The 22,394-nt window shown below is 37.5% G+C and overlaps 1 protein-coding gene across 2 annotated transcripts in view; it reads left to right on the top strand.

Moving 5' to 3' along the window:
- Positions 1-320: 320 nt before the first annotated feature.
- Positions 321-22,394, top strand: part of LOC136750983 (ankyrin repeat domain-containing protein 10) — a 35,666-nt gene continuing 13,592 nt past the window's right edge. For both annotated transcript variants that reach the window (XM_066706181.1, XM_066706180.1), the window contains exons 1-3: positions 321-682; positions 4,905-5,057; positions 7,013-7,104. In XM_066706181.1, coding sequence (XP_066562278.1) covers positions 485-682; positions 4,905-5,057; positions 7,013-7,104 — 443 coding nt within the window. In that variant the 5' untranslated portion in view covers positions 321-484. The remainder of the gene's footprint in view (positions 683-4,904; positions 5,058-7,012; positions 7,105-22,394) is intronic.

Below are 22,394 nucleotides of genomic sequence, written 5' to 3'. Positions count from 1 at the left end.
GATGGGTCGAAGGCCTCCTCTCGTTTGTAAACTTTCTTATGTTCTTAAATGATTACAGGCCGGTAACATGTGGAAGTGAATGCATAATGACAATTTTCAAACAACGTTGCATATTCGAAAATAACTGAATTACTTAAGATCATGCACGACAATTGCACACAAGTAGGCTTTCCTATGGTTTTAACTTGAGGTGCACTGCGATTTCAGAAGCGACCCGCTGTGGCTCGACTCGGTTCATCCCATCGCTTCTGGCTTGAACGCACATTTGAAAGTCCATGCCGGGGTTTCCGTGCGGGATCCGCTCCGGGTTTTGCGGCGGCTGTGGCGGTTCACTGGCGAGCGAGAGCGCCGTCCTTCGTGTGAGCTGCGCAGCGCGGCGTGGCGCCTCAGACAGCCCCCAGAGCCGCACACGACACCGTCCTTTGCGCGAAGCAAAGCGGTCACCCTCGGTGCAGTCGAGAGGACGTCTGGGTCTCCCGGGAACATGTCTGCGGGGTTGGAGTCCGGCTTCTCCAGCGAGGAGGTGCTGAGTGTCCGCTTCCCCCTGCACAGGGCTTGCAGGGATGGAGACGTCGGCGCCCTGTGTGCGCTCCTGCAGCGCGGCGCAAACCCGGCGGACCTCCGCGCCGAGGACTCCTTCTACGGCTGGACGCCCATCCACTGGGCAGCGCACTTCGGAAAGGTACCTTTATAACAGGCCCCGGCGTGGGAGTGCGGGGTGGCTGTGTCATTATAAAGTCCAGCGCTGTTAAATTGAATAAGCCGCCATTATAGAACTCGTCTACAGGCGACCCTGCACATTACAGGCATTTTATAGTCCAAACCCGCCGTTCAGACAAGTTCACGAATCGCCCTATTTACACATCATTTCTTTATCTTTAATACAGTTGGGTTAAAGTATTGCATTTTAACCTGCTGCTCCCATGTGCAGGTCAGTAGACTCAGTTAACAGGTTTAAAACCGAATTAGTCTGTCTGTATGTATGCATGTGTTTTTATATATACAGTACAATATAGTGAACGGGTTTAAAACCTCAGTGCAACAGTGGCGCACAATACGTATATTCAAAATGGCTTTGTTTTTCATGTAATGTCAAAATGTAGCACCAGCGTTATTCGCGCACTGGGCATTGTCAGCAACGGGGCACGGGTGCGTCATGGGTGAGGGTGGCACAGCCGGGGCCGGGCGGTCATGGCCTCCCGCTCTGGCCGGCTCTCCGCCCGGGCCGGTGTTACCAGAAGCGGTGTCGGTGCCCGGAGGATGCGCTATAATAACGGCGGAGCGGGGGCCGGCTGCCATTGTCGCGGTGCTGGCCAATAGGGAGCAAGGCGCCAACACAAACCTGCGCTCAAATGCACAATAATAACAGCAGTGCTGGGCAGGTGGAGGACTTTGCCCGCTTTATCCTAACTGCCAATGGGCGGATACAGCTAATTGGCCTCCAAGATTAATTGGAGACTGTCGAGATATGTCCTTTGTTGACTTTGTTGGCGTTATACAGTAATTAAATGCACTACACAGTCATATTCTGTACCAGTCACTATTATTACAGTGGCTTATTGTTTTGGTATGTTGGTTGGGGTTTAATGATCCCAAAACAGGTCAATAATGATAGATAATTAGTTATTTGACTTCAGGTGTCTACTGCAATTGCAAGAGAAGTAAAACCCCTCTAAGTGGAATGGAATTTGCGGTATCTATCCAAATGCTGACACTCATGCCCCAAAAATATGTATTTTAGGAGGTACCTGTAACAGCTTGGGGAAGATGGAGGTGGTTTATTCCTAGAGCTAAGGAACTTGTCTTGTAAATTAAACTTAGATTTAGCGCATTTACTTGAGTCTCGTTGACAGGATAGATTTGTAATCTTCACTACTTTGACAGTCACAGTCTTGAATCTGCACGTATTCATATTTTTTCTTCATAAGCAAACAGAAGTATAAGGGAGATTCAGCCGTGGCTTTTGATGTACAGTAGCCTCTTGTTTCATAAAATCTGGGATGGTTTCCAAGGCCTGTTTTTGCAACTGCTTTTTTTTTTTTTTTTTGACCGTTGCTGTCAGTGGAGGGGTTATTGGCAGTGTGCACTACATTGTTTGATGCTGACGAAAGTCTGTATGTAGGAGACGAGGGAATAGGCTACATACTTCACTGTATTCAAACCGCAGTGGTGATGCTACACAGAGTTAGTTACTGTGTATGTTACAAATTAAGCAGGCTGACAACTTACACTGCTGTCAGGTCATTTTGTTTTTCTCTTCACTCCTTCCTTTAAGGCCACAGGGATTTGAACATAATTTGTCATTAGCAGACCTTAATGTGCAGAGCTTAAGAACATCCAGGAGCTGAAAAACACTTGTTTTGAAGAATTGGGATTGGTTTGAGTGTCGTGGTATCTGGGTCGGAAGAGAGTGCTGGGAAAGTGTGATTCATCCTTACTGTTACTGTTGTGAATTCAATTGTACATTAAAGCTAATTCCTTTATGACTTATGGGTATTTTTTTTTAATTGGTGTACTTAAAGGACTGAAGGCAAAGCAGGTTTTTCAAGAAGGGCCTGAAGGTTGTTTGTAATTTGTGTGGTCACGTGTATATGTACAACTTCTTTGTTACCTATGTGACAGTTTACTTTTGCTTCTAGAAAATCAGTTTTATTGGGATTTGGAACACGGTGGGAAACGACCTACTGACATTTTTCGTGTACAGGAATATATATTGTGAAAAATATGCCTGTACTTCGGTGTTTACAAACTAAGCATACAGATGTGCCCAATAGATAAGTGTGTTTGAGGACGGAGAGCAGCAGTATGGGCCATGTGCATAATAATAATAATAACAAAGCAAGTAAGAGGAACACAAGAATAACTTCCCCTCAGAAACCTTCTTCTGGGTTTCTACAGTTTTGAAGATGTCTCAAACCTTCACTCATCAAGGCAACCATTAAAGCAGCTCCACCTATCTCAGCTGCAACCAGCTGAATACTGGAACTGCTACGCCCCAAACACATTTATATAGAAATAGTTATTATAATTTTTTAAATACTTAAATCTTCAAAGAAGTCCTTTTGGCTTTGCTTATGTTTATTTCCCTTTTTATGTATGATGCAGTAAACCAAAAAACAAACAAGGCAACTGAAAACAATGAGAACATTTCTTAAAGGTCTGTTATAAGTATACACCGATCAGCCATAACATTATGACCACTGACAGGTAAAGTGAATAACACTGATAATCTTGTTATCATGGCACCTGTCAGTGGGTGGGATATATTAGGCAGCAAGTGAACATTTTGTCCTCAAAGTTGATGTGTTAGAAGCAGGAAAAATGGGCAAGCGTAAGGACCTGAGCGACTTTGACAAGGGCCAGATTGTGATGGCTAGACGACTGGGTCAGAGCATCTCCAAAACTGCAGCTCTTGTGGGGTGTTCCCGGTCTGCAGTGGTCAGTACCTATCAAAAGTGGTCCGAGGAAGGAAAAGCGGTGAACCAGCGACAGGGTCATGGGTGGCCAAGGCTCACTGATGCACGTGGGGAGAGAAGGCTGGCCCGTGTGGTCCGATCCAACAGACGAGCTACTTACTGTAGCTCAAATTGCTGAAAAAGTGAATGCTGGTTATGATAAGGTGGCCTGGTCTGATGAATCACAAGTTCAGGGTGTTGACTTGGCCTGCAAATTCCCCAGATCTCAATCCAAACGAGCATCTGTGGGATGTGCTGGACAAACAAGTCCGATCCATGGAGGCCCCACCTCGCAACTTACAGGACTTAAAGGATCTGCTGCTAACGTCTTGGTGCCAGATACCACAGCACACCTTCAGAGGTCTAGTGGAGTCCATGCCTCAATGGGTCAGGGCTGTTTTGGTGGCAAAAAGGGGACCTACACAATATTAGGCAGGTGGTCATAATGTTATGGCTGATCGGTGTACATCTGAATTTGTATCTACACTCGGGCAGTGATCTGGTCAGAGGGGACTTTGTCCAAGGTGATTTATTGTCAGTGTTTTATTTATGCACTGGGTGGAAAAGTGCACCACCTACTACAGCCTGGAAGTGTGGCACAGCTGGGCTAGTTCCCATGATGCTTCAATGGATGCTTCTCTATTACACAGAAAATAGATGAACTTCAGGGCAACCTGACAGCTTTCCTGGGAAATGCTAGATTAGTAGGAAATGAGACAGCTGGAGCAATTAATTGTCCCTCTTGGGTTCTAACTATAGATGTGTACCCTCTCCAGCACGTTTTGAGTATTATGAATCCTTTCTGATAGTGATGGAGTGCTTTTTAAAATTGTCATGAAAAAAAGTTTCCTCCTGTGCCTACCAATTCTGTGGTTGTTTTGAGCTCATTTGTAGTCTAAATCAAAAATGCTGTTTTTATAAACTTTTTTTTTTTTTTTTTTAATATAACCCTATAATTGGCAAAGAGTGGCTGTACTTTTTGGAAGTGGAGAAACAAACTGTTAAACTTGCACAGGAGTACTTTGCTTTTTGTATACCTTCCATACAGTATTCATATTTGTGACCTTTACATGCAGCTGAGATTTATACGGGTAATGCATAACTCTGCTTTTGCTTAATTTCTTATGGGCTTAAATTGAGCTTGAAGGTAATGGATACTTTGGGAAAATTCTGTTCCTCCACAGTTCTGTCGCTGTGTTTTGTGGCTCTAATTTGAACCTTAAAGAGTAGTAATTTTCATAATTGATTGGTGCATATAAATTAAATGCAGTAATCAGAATACTTTTAAAAGGTAATAAAGTGCTGTTATTTGTTTTTATTTAAAAAATAATAATGTATACCTTCCACTTCCTCTCTTTGTAGTTAAAGAATGTAAATGTGTATCTGCTGTTGTAGGGGACTGTGAAAACTGCCTGGGTTGGTTACTCTACATGATGCTCTTGTTTTCAGCTGGAGTGTGTGATCCGTTTGGTGCAAGTTGGGAGTGGAGTGAATGCCATGACGACGCGGTTTGCTCAGACCCCCGCCCACATTGCTGCGTTTGGAGGTCACCCAGAGTGCCTGCTGTGGCTGCTGCAAGCTGGAGCAGACATTAACAGACAGGTATGTGCTCACTTGAATTGCTTATGCCCCCCCACCCCAGTGATTTTTCTTGTTTTGTCCGGCTTACGAATTTCAAAACCTCAATAACTTAGAAATATATTATCTTTGTAACATTTATTACAAGTTGAATTGGTGCATTCGATGTTTTAAGCTCCTTACAATAGTTTTTTGATGTGTATTATTGTGGGTGATCATGTGATTGTACAGACTTGACTGTTCCTGTCTGGACAGATGCCTGGAAGACTGTGGTGCTAATGTGATGGATCCTACCCTTCCACAGGTCCTAAAGTGCTCTGGTGTACAGTGCACAAAGACTTGATTGATGGATTGGCCATGAAGTGGATGTGTTGGCTATTTAATGGAATTTCAGTGCTGCTTATACCCTGTCAGCTCCACATGCCCCCAGAATTTTAGCATTTCTGCTGCTTGGTGTCCTAGTGAAAATGTCTGAGGCTACGAGACCATTCAATCCAATTAAAAGGGATCAGCTTGAGTTTGAGGACAGACAGGCATGCTTCATACTTCACCAGAGAAAGCCAGGCGGTGTCTTCAGCCAAGCTGTTTACCTCCCCTGCTTAGCCCTGGAAAATGTTCGGATTACAAAAAGAAAAGCTTATCTGAGCTCAAATCATAGGGGTCATATTCAAGGCAAAGGCTTCTGTGAACATTTAATCCTGGGAAAAACTCGGATATTAATAGTGAATATTGTTTCCTGATGAAATGCGGTCTGCTCGGAAGCAAATGATAAATTCCCCTGACTCAGTTTAACAAATGGTCATATTTTCAATGTCGTATTTTACTTTCATATATATTCCCAGTTCATATGTAAATTATTTTTTACCATAAAAGGCAACCTGTTTACTTTTGTATTCGGTTTTAGCGTCCATTAGTGGTGTGAATGATTTCTATTGGGTTTATTTGGTCTATGTATTTGCAGTAATAGTTTTTTTTTTATTTTTTATAGTGATTGCATTCAGCTATAATTGGCTATATTTTCTCTGAGACAATTTCTCCCGTCGTACAGGCTTCACTGCCGAATGATAATGATGATCTGAAGGAGCACTATGAAGCCATTACTGACTAAACTGTCACTGCACACGGCTCGTCTCCGGCTGGCTGGCTGGCAGTGTGCGGAGCAGCTGTCGCTGCAGCGTAGCCATTTGTCACTGCAGCTGGGAAGGGAGATCTGTGCTCCAGTATGTGGGGCAGGGGTTCTGGTCATTGGGACGATTGCTAAGTGGCTCTAATCATACTTGTATAACGGTGAAAAGAATGTGCTGGGTTTCTGTACCCGTTAGGTAGGGGATTTTACTGATTGCAAACTGGGCCTTTTTCACACCAACACATTACACTGATGTAATGAGATTTTCATTTGTTAGGGTTTGTGGGAGTGATGTCTGCTTACTTAGCAAGTCCCTGTCGAATGTTTTGCTTTAGAAGAACTCCATCCATTAGGCACATTTCCCCTTGATATGATGGTATCAGTAGCACCTGCAGCCCCGGAGTGTTTTTAATGCGTCTCCTGCTGTACTTCTACAAATTTGAAGAATGCTTTTACCTTCCAAGATCTACTTTACACATGTCGATCACTAGAGCTTTGAGCCACTGGTTTTTAATTGGATGAGCTTCAATACACCAAGTTGGCAACATTCATCCTTTCACAGAAAGTATAGGCTAAATAATGACTGCAGTGCAGACAGTAGTGTGTGTGACAAACCATCGCTGGTCTATTTCATATCTGCTTGCTAGCGTGACACGAAGCTATCTTTGCATACCTAAGCAAGCATACTTAGTGTCATCACTGGGTTCAGATGTGGCATTGAGGACTGTGTGGTCTACCTGGTTATCATATCGTTGGTTGGTTTTCATTTCATTCATTTCACTTCAGTTTATTTGCATTCACCTGTTGTCAGAGGCAGCACTGGGTTTGCACTAACTGTGTCTTCTCCTTGCAGGATTACGTGGGTGAAACCCCTATTCACAAGGCAGCCCGCTCTGGCAGCATGGAGTGTGTTAATGCTCTTTTATTACAAGGAGCAAAAGCAGAGTAAGTCTTGAGAGTGCAACATGCATGCACTTCACAGTAGTGCACCACACTTAGTTCTCAGTTAATTGTCCCTCTTGGGACAGTTATTTTAAAATAATGTTAAAGATGAACACACACTACTTAAGTATATATATGTATTCAACTATTTTGGTATAATATAGCTTTTAGAATGTAATCTTGCATGAATCTGTGTATAGCTGAAAAGCACATTTTTTGCATTGATAATAAGTGCCTAATTCTAAGAATTGTTCATAGGGTAAAATGCACATTTCTTCATTATTGTAAAGTAGCCAAAAGCACATTTTATTTTGGCTACAGCACACACAAGGAAAACCAAAAAGAGTATCTTGAAATGTAAAAAGAATTGGCTTTTTATTTTATTTATTTTTCTAAATTGGTGATAATTGGATTTGATTTACTCATGCTGGAATGTCTGACTGTGTTCTGGAAACTTTTAGCTGATTGAGATGGCATTTGAAAAAGTATCAGTAGCAACATACAGATTTGATGTTTGTATGGGGAAATCCTGTATTCTGTTAAAAATAATATGGATGGCCTTTCTGTAAGATGGCGCTTCACTGGATAAATATGCTACTGGAAACTGTCGGCCTTCTTCTAAACAAGGGAAGGAGGAGCTGAAGACTGAACACTAATTTGTTCCTGTAATGGATTCAGAATTTAAAATGACATCAGTTTCTTACGTAAATGACGAGATTCATATTACCAGAAAGATGTTTTATTTCCAAGCACGTCAGTATGAACATTTTCATTTTGTGGTTAAATTGCCTAGACTGCTGTCATTTCTGAATGCAGGTTCAATTGCAGGAACAACCAGGTCAGTTTTTCATTACTATTCCTCTTCAGCTCCTGAAGAAGCTGGCAGGTTGTTCTCCGTGGAGGGAGAGATTTTCCCTTTGTAATAGTCAGATTTGCATGTTGTACTACTGAAGTTTTACAGTTTTTCCAGGATACATCATGGAAAGCAATTACAGTAATAACCTTAAACAAAATTGGGCCGCATTACTTTGGACAAGAATAACATGTTTTCCTGAAAATATAAAATTACCTATTGGTAACAACTGCAGCTGAGCAGCTTCATATTACTTCAGTGCCGTAATGAGACCCACTTTTGTAAGGCTTGATTTGGATATCTGATATCCACTTGAGTAAACAAGTTCAAATATTAACTCCCTAAATACAAAACTATGTGAATATAAAATCTCCATCTAAACATAACATTCAGTTCTGTTTAATTAAAATGAATAGATTAAAGGATATATTGGTGTATTGCCATGGATACAACAATTTATAGCTGCGCTGGGCATCTACAAAATGTCAGTACAAGAAAGGAATACTTTTTCTTTTTTTTTTTTAATTCCCTTTCTCCCGTTTTAACTTTATGGAGAATAAAGTTCAGTAACCTACACTGTAAGGATACTTAGTGTACATATTATATAATACTTAGTGCAATTAACATCTCTTTTTTTTCATAAGGGAGAGCCCTATTACAGTGGTTTTCAAACTGGTCCTGGAGTACCCCCTGCCCTGCTGGTTTTTGTTCCAACTGAGGTCTTAATTGCTTAATTTAATCCTTAATTGAACTAACAAAGCAATATACAGTTACATTAAGTAATTAAGACCTCGGTTGGAACAAAAACCAGCCGGGTAGGGGGTACTCCAGGACTGGTTTGAAAACCACTGCTCTATTTTTAATGTTATATCTGAAAACATGTATCTGAGAGGGATGTTGCATATTTTAAATATGCTTTTGTATTTCCTTTCTGCACTCCCTCAGTTCAACCTTTTGCTTGTAGTTTGGGAGTGAGAATGATTTTGTTTGTTAATCGGATTAATCACTGCTCAACACAACTAAATTACTAAACTAATTAAATTCAGCTTGCAGTCACTTGCTTTTCTGCCAAATTAAGTCTTGCCACATGCACTACTGTATCTTGCTTGTAGAATTTTGCAGGTACAATCATTTATATTGAAATTCATCAGCACTGTGGCTAAACTAGGCTTGGTAACAATACTGAAGCAGTTGCCTCCCCCATGGTGTGGAAAGATTTAGGTTTCTTTTCATTGACAAGATGCAGAAAACTCCTGAGTTGTTAATACAGTTAGTGTAAATATGAATTCCACTGTTAGAAGCATCGCTGGTGGAAATATTGACCATTTTTGGTTTAGTTCTGTATTTGTGGGCTCTCAATACTAGTGTTTAATGGGACAGATGTTAAAGTTCATTCATATAGAATATTTATTGATGGCACAGCATGTACTTTTTGCTTGGTGTCACCCTGAGAATTGGAGTTGTATAAGGATAGTATGGTATTCAGCCAAACAGCTAATATGTGAAACATCTAACCAATATTGTAAATGAAAATGCTACGGGGGAAGAAGCTGTTCAAATGTTAAAACTGCTGTTGATGGAGATGACTCTTCATAATTTGTGCTTCCTTGTCCCCAGGCCCTTGGAGGGTGGTGGGGGGGAGTAAGTCTCCACATACAAGAGATGGGTGAAATAGATTATTTATTACTCCTATCTTGTTGAATTGATTTTAAGCTAAATGATTTATTCCCTCATAACTTTCTATATTTATCTAAACACTTGTCAATGAAAATATAATTTTACATTTGAAAAATAAACATTTAAAATGCTTTTGTTTTTCAACCACAGTGCTGTATATAACACGTGTGAATAAAGAGAATTACCTGTGAAAGCCATGGTTAGCATTGCTTTGGCAGAAGACTATTTGACTGAAGCCTGGAAACTCTGCAGACAGCCCTTATTGCAATGGTACCAATATATCCTTTTATATATCATTTTAGAGTTTCTTATAAGCAAAAAATACACACACAACACAATTACATTGGGTGCACCGAAAATGGATGGACGCAGAGGAAGATGCTGACCTGCAGTAAGTGCAAATGCCATTATCTTAAAAATGTTGTATTTTTCAGTGGTCGTCACCTAAGACTTACAAACTAAAACTGTCTGATGTCTGATTATGACCAACATAAAGCTTAGAATGGTTCTGAATGTTCACCAGCTTTTAAATATTCTCTTTTTTTGGTTTGGAGTTCCTTAAGGCGGCAGTTTGCTTGACCTTTTACAAAAGCTGGTCAAAGTTTAGAACAACGGGGGTGGGGGTGGGGGGGGGGGGGTGGAATTGTGTTCCTGTTTCACTATTGATGTTTTGCACAGAAACAATCCTGGACATCCTTAACACCTAAAAACTCCTAATTTGTTTTTCAGTTGCCATTCCCCCCAATCCGAGTTACTTTACTTATGCGGTTACTTTTGTAATGAGCAGCACTATAATTGTAGTTTATACAATTCCTGATTTGAAGTTATGATAAAAGAAATTAAAATAAATCGGCTCTTAGACACATTTTCATTTAATAATTTGAGTGATATTTTACACAAAGCATAATTGAGGATGAAAGGTATTTAAATAATTTTAACAGTACTTATTAAATGAATACTGAACAGTATTTAATGAAATCAATAATTCATATTAACAAATTACTGTTTTAGAATTGGTGTCAAATGTCAGTTTCTACTAGTCTAGTGAGGCGTCCCTATGATGTCAATTTCACAGTTGCAAGCCCAGAATACTCTGTCCTCATCACAGCTATTTGTACTGTGCATGTGGCTAACCAGTCATAACTGTACTATTGTGTAGCCTTGACTACAAGATACAACTTCCAGCATTGTGTGCTTTGACAAATAAGGACTGGATTTCATACAGACAGCCCTTAGATATCAATTAATTAATTGGTTATTCATTTCAAGGCTTGTAGTGAGAGAGAGTGTTGTTCCTGGGGAGTGTAACATCACAAACTCCAACCATAGTCTACTAGAAGCAACATAATTCTTCATAATTATATATTTTAGATTTAGAAAGCAATAAAGCAACCACAAAGAAATGTAGGCTTTGTTAATATTGATATGGATTATGAGAAACTGCTCAGTAGTCTTTTAATTGCAATCCCAGCATGAAAGAAAACGTTTTGAATTAAAAACATTTAATTCGTAAATTCTGATGCAATTATGAAAACTTAATGAATAGCACCGTAGCCGTCTTTTCCAAGCAATTCAGTTTGTTTCGTAAAATAACTTTTTGTAAGATGTATGAATTAGACCCAAGAGTAAGTTAATGTTGCACACTGATCTTGAAAAATATCACCCTTCGAAATGTATTGCAAATTAATTTATATAAATATGCTATAAAATTATAAAAATCCACTTGAAATTTTATAAGAGTAACTCTCTGAATATTCCTTTTATATAAAGATTTGTTCTCTTGAATTGGAATTGCAGATTGAAGTTGGTTATTTTGTGGCCCTAGGTACATTACTAAAAAGCTGTGGTGTGACAACATGCCCCAATGATAAAAAGAACTGTGCTTTGTTAGAATAAGAAGAGCTTGATAACTGTCCAGAAATGACAGGGAATGGTGCATGCTTTATTAAATATCAAGAGGCTAAAGCTGTGCTGTTTCTATTCATATTATATGTGTTTGAAGGTATATACAGCTCTGGAAAAGATTGAGACCAGTTAAATTGTTTTCTGAACTTGGAATGGTCTCAATTTTTTTCAGAGCTGTATATTTATTTGCATGAAGGATTCCAGGTAATATTTGCATTGTTATAACAGACTAATGCTTCCCATCCGTGACATACTTTCAAAAATGGCTTTGATAATAACTAAAGGAGTGAATATTTGTATGACTTGACAACTCCATACAAATGAAAACTGGGTCCTTTGCCTGAACTGTGCTGCTGTTTCCAGTTCTTTACATTTGTATTGCATTCATTTGAAAGACTAAAATGCCATTTTAATGTTAATCACTTCATTCTAAATACTGTATTAAATTAGGTGCTGTGCAATTAAAAAGCTAGGATTGAGCATTATATTAATTTGAAATCTGACCATATTCCCAAAATATCCCAAATGCAGATTTTAGTGAAAAGTCCCTATTGGTGAGAAATGGAGTAGAGGTGCTTTACACAGGTCGCAGGCTCTTTTGGAAGTAACCATGCAATTCAAAAGACAAACACAAGGCAAATCTCATCTGTGCTAAAAGGTATAGGCTATATGTGCCTATAATGTAACAGGTGACGACTGGATGAAAAAACATTTTTCAGTCATTTAAACTGAATAAACAGACATGGCATTTGAACTTATTTGTTGGTCCTAAAGGTTTGTATTTTACAGTGATTTTAATAAAGTTTGCTATTATGTACATTTTGTGTATTCATTAACTAGGAAAGTGTATGTTATTGTATTTCAATGATGAAATGTGCATTTAGTTGTAGCCATTATAACTTAGAATTGTACTTCTGTCTTTATTACTCATGTTTTAATATTTCAGGAATACTGCAAGTAAAGTCAGTTTGTTTTCAGCATGTCAAAGTATTTTGTGACCTACTGTTGTTTCCTTTAACAGCTTTAGTACATAATTTACATTTTGGAAACTAATAACTGCCATGTTCAGTTTGAGATCAGGTAATGCACAAACAAAACTCTTAAGAATAGGTAGGGTATAAAATGGTCATGTTTTTGCTTGATTTTTCTTGTTCTTTTCTTTTGTTTGTTTTTCTGCTAGTCAGAATTTAAAACCTCCCTATAAAACATAACCTGTCACTCAAGTGCTCTTATTGGGGAAAGTGTTACTTTACTGGTGGCATTTCTCTGCCAGTTCCCTCCTTTGAACAGAGCTTTTATCTTCTGAATGAAGGAGGGAAACTCCAGAACAAAGACTTTTACCGTTCTTGATTAATGTGTTCAAATAAGTAATGAAAAGGTTTTTATTTTAAGAAAGTAACTTAACTCTCATTGTGCCAAACCATTTTCTTCACAATTACAGAATTCTTTTGGAGGGTTAGTGTTCCACTGATCTACGACAGTCCTCAGAAAAGTGATACTTGCAAGTTGATTGATGGATAAACGTGCTTTGTTTAAGCAAACTAAACCGGTTCATACTTGTTACACTGTGAGCTATTTCTATAAATGCTTACGTCAAACTGAATCGGTTTGCCAAGACTGTAGACAGATGGGCAGGCAGTTACATCTGGTACATCCAAGACTCAAGCTCTTATTTGTATGGCAGTTCATCCTAATGTTGCTCACTTTATTTGATGGGCGCATGTCTCTTCTATCCCTGTAATTCTTTGAAGTATAAGTGACATGAGAAACTATCTACTTTTTTTAAATAACACATTTCCATGTTTTAGGCCAGAAATCTTCCAAGGGCTATGCTTTCCTTTTTTTTTATTCTGTAATTTGCTTTTTGGGTACACTCCAGTGGATTAATTACCTGGCATACTTAGTGCTGCTTAGCTAAGCGGTTGCCCTGAACAAAGCTTTTGTCCCTAAGACTATTGTAATTGGGAAGTCATCACTATGAACTTGGGTCTAATTTCAAATAAATAATTACACATTATTATAAATCGGTTATTTCATTGTCCACATGTTTTCTTACTGTGACAGTTTTTATTTTAATGTAGCCTAAACTGTTCCATCAAAGTTTTCACCTCAATTTATTTTGAAGACTGTCATACTATTTGTTTTTCCCTGATCTTAAAGGATTCAGTATTTCTTTTGTCCAATTTTAAAACTTTGTAGTAACACTTCTTTTCATCTCTCACCCTCTGAGAGTGACTGTTTCAAGCTGCCCTTGTATCAGAACATGGACTGAGATGTACCAGACTGTAATTGCATATTTGTTTGCCTGCTGCTAAAAGGGCAATTTATACGTGGAAAAATACCTTTAATAAACCGCATAAAAAGATAAAATTGTAGATACGTCTCCAGTGCTACCTAGTTTGATCAAAGTACTGTTCAAAAGTCTGTTAGATTTGTAGTTGATCTGTGTGTTTCATAAAATAAGCATTTATATTCATGTATTTGTGTGCCAACGTCTATAAATCCGAGGTCCCCATATTTTCAGGCTTTGTCACTGTAAAGTAAATCCTTTTAAGTGATGTGTAAGTGAATACCATCTTCTGCAGTTCTTTAATAGTTACATATTGGATGGTGTCAGAAGAGGCCACCACGGACTGGCTTCTGGAAATGTGCCATCATTCCTTTTCAAGATGGTTTCCAGTCATTTATATCAGTCCATTGGTAATACTTTCAACTCGTCCTTGACTCATCCTTCAGTGACAGTTTCTCAGTCATGTATTCTTATCTTTTACCAGTTGAGTGATACATGGGAGTTCCAGTTTTTTTTTCTTGTCATCCCTGCTAGCCCTTGGGCTCTCTGGTTGAAAATAAATAAGCCCTAGAAGAATGGATCCTCCCTTCTGTGGAATCTGCTGAGCATTCTTCCCCTTCGGTGCAGTCACACCAAAGACCTTTTCTCAATTCCTGATCTTAAAGTTCAAGTCCTAAATAAACTGCAGTCTTTCCTACTTGACTTGATGACTTAACCTTGCAGACAGTCATCTAGGGATTATGAATTCTTGATCTGTTTTTTTTTTTTTTCCCCTGCTGGTCTGTGGTTCCGAATGACTGAAATTGTTGACAAGCCTTTTCAACTCTAAAATTAGTTTAATATCTTATGTCTCTTTTGTCCCAGCTTCTTACAGTCCAACTTTCAGCTGGGATCTGACCGTTTAAGGTGTCCATTGCATAACGCGATGCATATTTTCTTCAGCTACATGCCGTTTCTAAAAGACTGCTTATTCCCTGAAGCATTGGTTTTTATTTCAACTTAGTCTTCTTTTTTACTCAAGTGTAGTTTAGCTTGCATCTTTTTATAAACTAACTTTGAACAGTACTTTTATATGGTTTCTAATGATACCTCTGACAAAATTTGTTAATCTTCACTAAATTAATCATTGCTACAGAGTGAATGAGAAAATTGGGCTTAAAGTTTTATAAATTAAACTTTTACCCATAGGAGATCATACTAGGCAACATTTTAGCAAGACCACCATGAGGTTTTTAAAATGGGCATAACCAGAACACTTTTATTTTACTCTCTAAATACATTCCAGTCATTTGTATTGAAAGTTAAATATTTTCAATGGTTCTGCTAACAGAACCATGTTAAGCCATGTTTTGTGTAACTGGTTCCAGATTACTTTGCCTATTTTCATATTACATTATGAATCTTACCATGTTTCAAATCGGTTTGGATGCCATTTTTTCCCCATTGTCATTAATTTTTATCACACTGAAAGACACAATAAATTAAACCCAGAATGACTCTAAATCCTGCAATGTTCTTGGAGCATCACAAGACAGGGAGAGAACTTGGAGGAAAAATAAAGATTTTAATGAGTCCAATATATAATGTGGACAGCTGTTAAACGGTTTGATCCTTGTTTTTCTCTGAAACACTTTAAACACTTTCAGAGTACAAGGAGATATTATTGCTATATGGAGGCAAAGTGCTACAGACTCTTCTCATTGTGTAACCACAATCAAAATAGTTATTAGCCTAATACATTACAGAAACACTAGACCAGGGCCAAGATATACTCGGTTAGTACAATTATTATTGCACCCATGGGGGTATAACAGAGTATATACTACATCTAACAGTGCTGTTCTGGGAGCTGAAGACACAAAACTATTGATCTTAGTGCGTGACGGAACATGCTACTAATGTATTATAGCAATGCAATCTGCAATTGCAACACATAGATCAACATTTTTATAGGATTTTCATTAGACCTGCTTATTATTGATTTTACTTTTCTTTGGAAACTATGGGATATTTTTTGCGATAGTTTTGTGTATGAATCTTATCGAACATTGACATAATTGACGAATATTGTAATAACCAAATCGCAGGTTAGTAGACAATTGTTTTGTGATGCTCTGACAAAGATTGCATGATTTACAATTCATGTAAAATACATTTAGATGGATATATGGATCATCAAAATGACTTCAGTAACGCTATCTGCTTGTAATTTCCATATTGAAAAGTTTCTCTTAGGCACTAAACCCATGTTAATTGTAAATAGTAGCCCTGTATGCCCCTATGCACCCACTTTTTTATTTTATACTCAATGGAAATTGGAATTCAGTGCACATGAGACTATTTAATTAAAAATGAATCCATTTGGACCTTGGAACGGTATATACATTTAGCATCAGGGCTTTTAGTTCATCAAAGGCTGTATTAAAGTCTGATTTTCTTCTAGATAAATAATTGCACTGTAATATTATATTTAACTAAAGTGTATATATTAATTTACACTGAGTAAGAAAACTATATTAAATGATTTGTTTAAAGTCTGGAAGAAATTTTTTTTATACATATTTCCAGTGATTCATTATTAAACCTCAATATTTTTTCTGCCTTGATGATTTTTGTTCATTATAACCGAAATGCTTTTACTCCCTGTTTACCCAAAATGAATTAAGAACCGTATAAAGTAATTACAGTCTTGATCTAATTTCCTGTGTGTATATATATATTTTTTCTCATGGAAATACACTATCAAAAAGCATTCTGAAGCCCTAACACTCAAATATATTTTTCACTTCATTTTTCCAGATGGTAAATCTTGAACTACGCCTTTCTTTTCACATTCTGATATTTGATGTTGAATGTTGGGATTTTTCTTACCGACCTCTTCCACCTCATAATAGTTTCTGTTTTGGTTTATTAAATCTACATGGTTCATCATATTTGGTGTTTGGCACAATGAGAGTTAACTTTATTTAGAGGTAGACAACATTATCAAAATGGTAAAACTTGATTTCCTGTAGATGATAAAAAAAAAAATACAACAAAGTAGGGAGGGGAGGGGGGATTTATTTCAGAATGTACATCACGGGAGACAATGAATCTGAACTTGCACATCTACGTTTACTGAATCCTCTTCAACACCTCCTGAAAAATTAGTCCTGTTTGAGGATGTATTTGTTCAGTGGTTGGCTTTCTGTCGGTTAATCTAATCCTAATCTAAGACCTATCTTTCTGGAAGAATTCTTCTGTTGTGCAAATTCTTATTCATGATGTTTCTTGGTTGTGACCTTATTTATCATTTTTCTATGATTTTTTTTTGCTGCTGCCTTTAGTGGGGTGATCTGAAAGCTTTGGTCTGTGCCTTATCAGTGTCTAACCTGCATCAAAATGAAACTTTCCTGCTTTGTGCAGATTGATGATAGCTCCAGTCTTACAGATGCATACATCTCTGCTGTGAACTCTCTCCTGGAGTTTACCAGGGAGCGGAAATTTCCTGGCCTTCATTGAGAAGAAGTAAGGCCCTGTTTTCAGATTTTGTGTGACATAAGCATTCCCAGGAATCTGAATTGGTGGTTTGTTTAGATGTGCCTACATACACCACCATCTTCCTGTAATATCAGCAACTGAAGAAAGAGAGAGCCTACATCAAGAACATTTTCTGCGCAGCTTCCAGTTCTTCACAGAAGTCTTTGAAGTTGGAAGTGACTACACTGGCAGTTTTGACTGTTACGTTGAATGCTCCTCAGTTTAAATAATTCTTCAAACCTTCACCCCTAAAGACCAATGCTTAAGAAAGCTTAAAAACATTTAAATATTTTAATCTTGTTGGCAGTATAAAGCTGAACATATGTGTACTGTTAGATCTGGATTCTTGACCTCTGTCGCTCCACTTTAGGTAGACAGTCTGAAGAAGTGAATGTATTCAATCTTTCCACTGTGATGCTGCTTCCTGAAATTGTGGACAAACCAAAAAAATGTTTGAACTGGACAACATCTGTGTAAAATTCAACTGGAACAAGTGACGTTTCTGCTTAGAGACTCAATGCCGTTTCAATCCAGCACAGCCCAGAAACTGTTCTTTGGTGTTGTGATGGGAATGATTATGGATTACAAGACTTATCTCCATTCTCCATTTAAGTATTTTCCTGATGAATATGCCAAAGAGGAGCTTGTTATCCGAAAGATGCTACATCTATTATTTGATGGACTGACTGTTCTTATTCCTCACTTGCTGGTCTCCCAGACACCAGGTAAAGTAAGTTAGAATTTGTGCAAAATGCTGCTTCAAGACCAGTTCCTTTGCCTGTATCCCATCTGTGGACTCTAATTACAGTTCATTATAATGCAAATCTGTTTCCCTACAAAAGTTGATATTAACTCTGCCTGTTCTCAATATTTCTTTGAGTTCCTTGTGGTTAGGAATTAGGTGTGCTGTTATGCCATTCAAACCCCCACACAAATGAATTTACAACCTGGGCATTTTGGAGTCCTTTAGCCTTAGCTAGTGGGGTTCTCATCATATTGTAATAGTTTGTTTTTAATTAGTTTTGACCAGCATCCTGCACTTTTGAAGATGTGAAGACTACTGAAAAGTGACCTTGACATTGCCAAGAAATTCAGAATGTTATTTTTTTATACATCTTATTTTGCATCATATCCTGGATGCCGTTGACCCTAATGGACATTCTGATGATTCATCTCTTGTGAAGAAGATCTTAGATGCTGATATCCATCATATTGGTGATTTTTGGTATTGGATACGGTCTGGCTTTCCATCAGCAAAGTTTCATTTTGCTCCTCCTTTTTCTTCAAGATACATTTCTGATCAAAAGCTTCAGTTCACCCTTCCCTCCTTTTTAAAATTCAAGTTAGAATTGATGTGGTTCAGTGCCTTTTTACCCCCCTTCATAATTGAATATGAATTTCCGTTTCAGAAATTCCCAACCACAATTTTCATGTTTAAATTCAAGTCATTTTTTTTCCTTCATGCAGTAAATTTGAACACTGCCCTGAATTTGATTTACAGAACTATAGTTTTGTGTCCCCCACATAAGAATCAGATTTATAATTTTTATTTATTTTGTTATTTATTCTTAACTTCAGGAACTCACTCTTCAAAATCCCTTGATCTTGAGGCTGTTTAAATAGTGTTTTAGCAGATTGAGAGTAGAGGTTAAGGTCAGTAGTAAGTGACTGACCTGAATATTGTACAGTGCTTTTATTATATCATGGTACTTAAATGTCTACATTTCTATATAATGCTGCATAGAACATATGTATTTTGTTTGAATGTTACCTGCAGTATTAACCCTTGCTTTAGATTTGTTTTAAGTCACCATTAACCTTATGAAAGTGACATAAACACTGCAGAAAATTCTTAAACTGTACAAAAAAAAAACTACACGTCTCAATGTTTTGCAGCTACTTAATTCGAATTGACTTGATTTTTTCAAGTAATCCTAGAAAGGGGGAGCATTCCAAATAGAAACTGCTGAATCTGCCACAGGTGCTTCTGCGAAAACCTTACAGTTGTGGCATTGAGTGTTCAGTATCGCTTCCTTTCTGCACACAAGGCATACTGTTGAGGTATTTGTTGCGGTGATTGGTTTTAATGCTAATCTAGGAATACAGTTATGATAGAGTCTTGTTAGACCTGCATGCTTTGCTTACCCTAATTTACAATTTGTTTATTTTTTATTTTTTATTTTTTTTGTAAACTAACCTTAGCAATATTTTTGAGATGAGATCTTAACAGAAATTATACATTATCATTCAGATGTCTGTAAGCATGGCAGTGTTTCTGAAGGTGATATGTTAGCAAAAGAGAGCATAGTGAATGTGTTCAAAATTGAAAAGCAAAGCATTCCAGGAAGAAAAAAATTTTATGCTTCCATTTAAAATGTATATATTCTTTAATTATGCAATGTTTTTGGAACCACATATCAAATATTTTATGAATGTCACAGAATATTTCAAATAGACAGCGGGTCTTATGTATTCTCCAAGCCACAGCAATAGGATTTTTCTGAATGTGTTGGATTTCATACAATCTACATCCCCCAAGGGAACATTTTATCCTCTTTCTTATAGATCAGGTCAACATCTTAGCTGTTTTGTATAATTGTCAGCCCTCGAGTCCTATTCTAGATTTAGTCTCAAGCATAGAACTTTGTATGAATAAACTGGAACAGACTCCATGAACAAACAAAATGCCTTTTATTTAACACTATCATGTACTGGAATACCTTTGAGTAAAATGCCTTTACACATCAGTAAGTGCTTAAAAACATCTAGCAAAACAGCAAAAATTGATTTTGTTTTTTGTATAGTGTGGTGTTCTACAATTTATAGGGTAACGGTTTAGATTACATGGCCCAATTTAATATTAAATAGATATTTCATAATCTAATTGTTAAATATATATCCGTAGAATGTTAATGTAACCTCTGTATACCAAAAATGTTGTTGGCATGAAAAAAAAAATGCAAGTTACAAAATTGATCAGACATCTAAAGTGGAGATATCAAACCCATAAGCCAAGTTACAATAAACAATTGGGGCAAATGTAGAAATGTCCACTTTACATGGCTGAACCATTGTATTTTTCCATGTTGACAACATTGTGGTATAGGCAGATATTACATTTTACATTCTGTTGAACTGTAATGATCTAGTAGTTTAATGTTAATAGATCTACAATTTGAATATCTATTTAATATTAAATTGGGCCACGTAATCTAAAGCGTTACCATTCATAGTTTCATGACTTGTCACCAAATAGTTTAATTTAAAGGCTTTCTATGATATCACTTCACATGCTTGACAAATGGTTTGGATTTGGGGTTCTCAAAAGTTAATTTTTATACTGATTATTAGATGGAGTAAAATTAATTATTTTAGCATGTGATCCTTGAAGGCCTCAGGAATGTGTGCTAATCATCCTTAATCATTGGCACCTTTGGCATTCCAGTGCCATCTTCACTTACCGAATCTATAGATTATATTGCACGTCAGTTCGAGTGACATTAAAAGGTAATAGTAAGACACTCCTGTCATGGAATAATTCTGAAAACTGAGTTCAGGACTTTAAAATATTGTGTAAGGGATTGGACATGCTACCCATTGTAATCACTCTGTTGTCATGATCATGAAGTCATGAGTTTTAGCTCATGGTGATATTTTACTTTGAAATAGAGGCATGTAGAATGTGTAAATTATTCTTAATCCATGTAGCTTCCAATTTGGGTTATACAAAAAGCAAAAAAGAATAATGGGAAAAGAAAGCTTCATTTGGAGTAAGAGAAAAGGGGAAACATCAATAAAATGAAGGTTGTTTCTTTTCAATTAACATTTAAAAGTGACCACACACATTAATATTGTTATTTGCTGCTAGACCTAGTTAGTCTAGTAGTATGATCAACAGCCAATGTCTGTCAAACAGATTTATTTTTGGGATTCCATTTTTCTTAATCAGTTTCTTCTCAAATAATAATGTCCTTTTAGAGAAACTAGCTACATAAATCCTCTGTGTAGCAGCAGGGTTACATGGGTAGCATTTGTTCTTCTACTTAAATCAAAGCAACAGATGATAAGTAATGTTGGCGTTTCCTGACTGACTTCAGTGGTGTACAAAATGTAATATTCTCTAGTTAGGGGGCTATACACATTGTTTCCAAGCTTGGAAACCATAATGAACTGATGGCCTGGAGGAAAGAATTTAACTTATTACATTCTTCAGTGCAAACGTGTATATATATTTTTTTTTTGAGTCCTGTGCAGATCTGCACACTAATTTAACATTATACAATATTTATGATGAATGCCAACAACCCCTTAAAATACAAACCATTCCAGCCAAAGAGGTGTCAGTGTTCTGATGCACCAACACGGGTTGCTTCCTCATTTGGCTTTAGGAGTTCTGAGATTGTATTCTAAATTATAGAGCTTAACTCGTTTGTTTCTGCAGACCTAGTGAGGTGTTCGTAAATGTCAGACTTTAGGGAATTGGAAATTGAAGCAAGTTGAATAATACAGAAGACCAAAATGGATTAAATTCCCTTCTCTTTACTTCTTAGTTGGCCAAATGTGTCTTGCATGTAGGAACAGATTAACTAATTTATATCTACATGTTATTTCCTGGCCCAATACCAAAAAAAAAAAAATCTTCAATACCCATTTTGAACAAGTTCTAGAAAGACTTCTCAAAGCCGAGTGTTTTTGACAACCAAAATAGAATATGACAACCTTCAAGCCATAGTTCCCTGTTGACTTGCACAGCAGTACTCCCCTAGTGTGCCCTCAGTGCCCAGTGGTGTCTCTCAGATCTGTTTGCACAATTGGGAAGTTACATAAAACGTAACTGAACAGAGAAATCTGCAGAATGCAAAAAGTATTAAATGATTCCAGAATAAGGAAGAGGAAAGTGGATATTGTACATCCCTTTAATATATACCTTTTTTCTTGGTGACATCATTCACACTTCCTGTCTTTTAGCAGGAGACACAAAAGAAACTGGGGAACAAAAGAAGTGAATATGATCCTCCCACAGGAAAATGGTAATGACGCCAAGCTGTG

This window comes from Amia ocellicauda, chromosome 6, assembly GCF_036373705.1.
Source record: "Amia ocellicauda isolate fAmiCal2 chromosome 6, fAmiCal2.hap1, whole genome shotgun sequence".
Lineage (NCBI taxonomy): Eukaryota > Metazoa > Chordata > Actinopteri > Amiiformes > Amiidae > Amia > Amia ocellicauda.
This window is presented reverse-complemented; position numbering and strand designations above follow the sequence as displayed.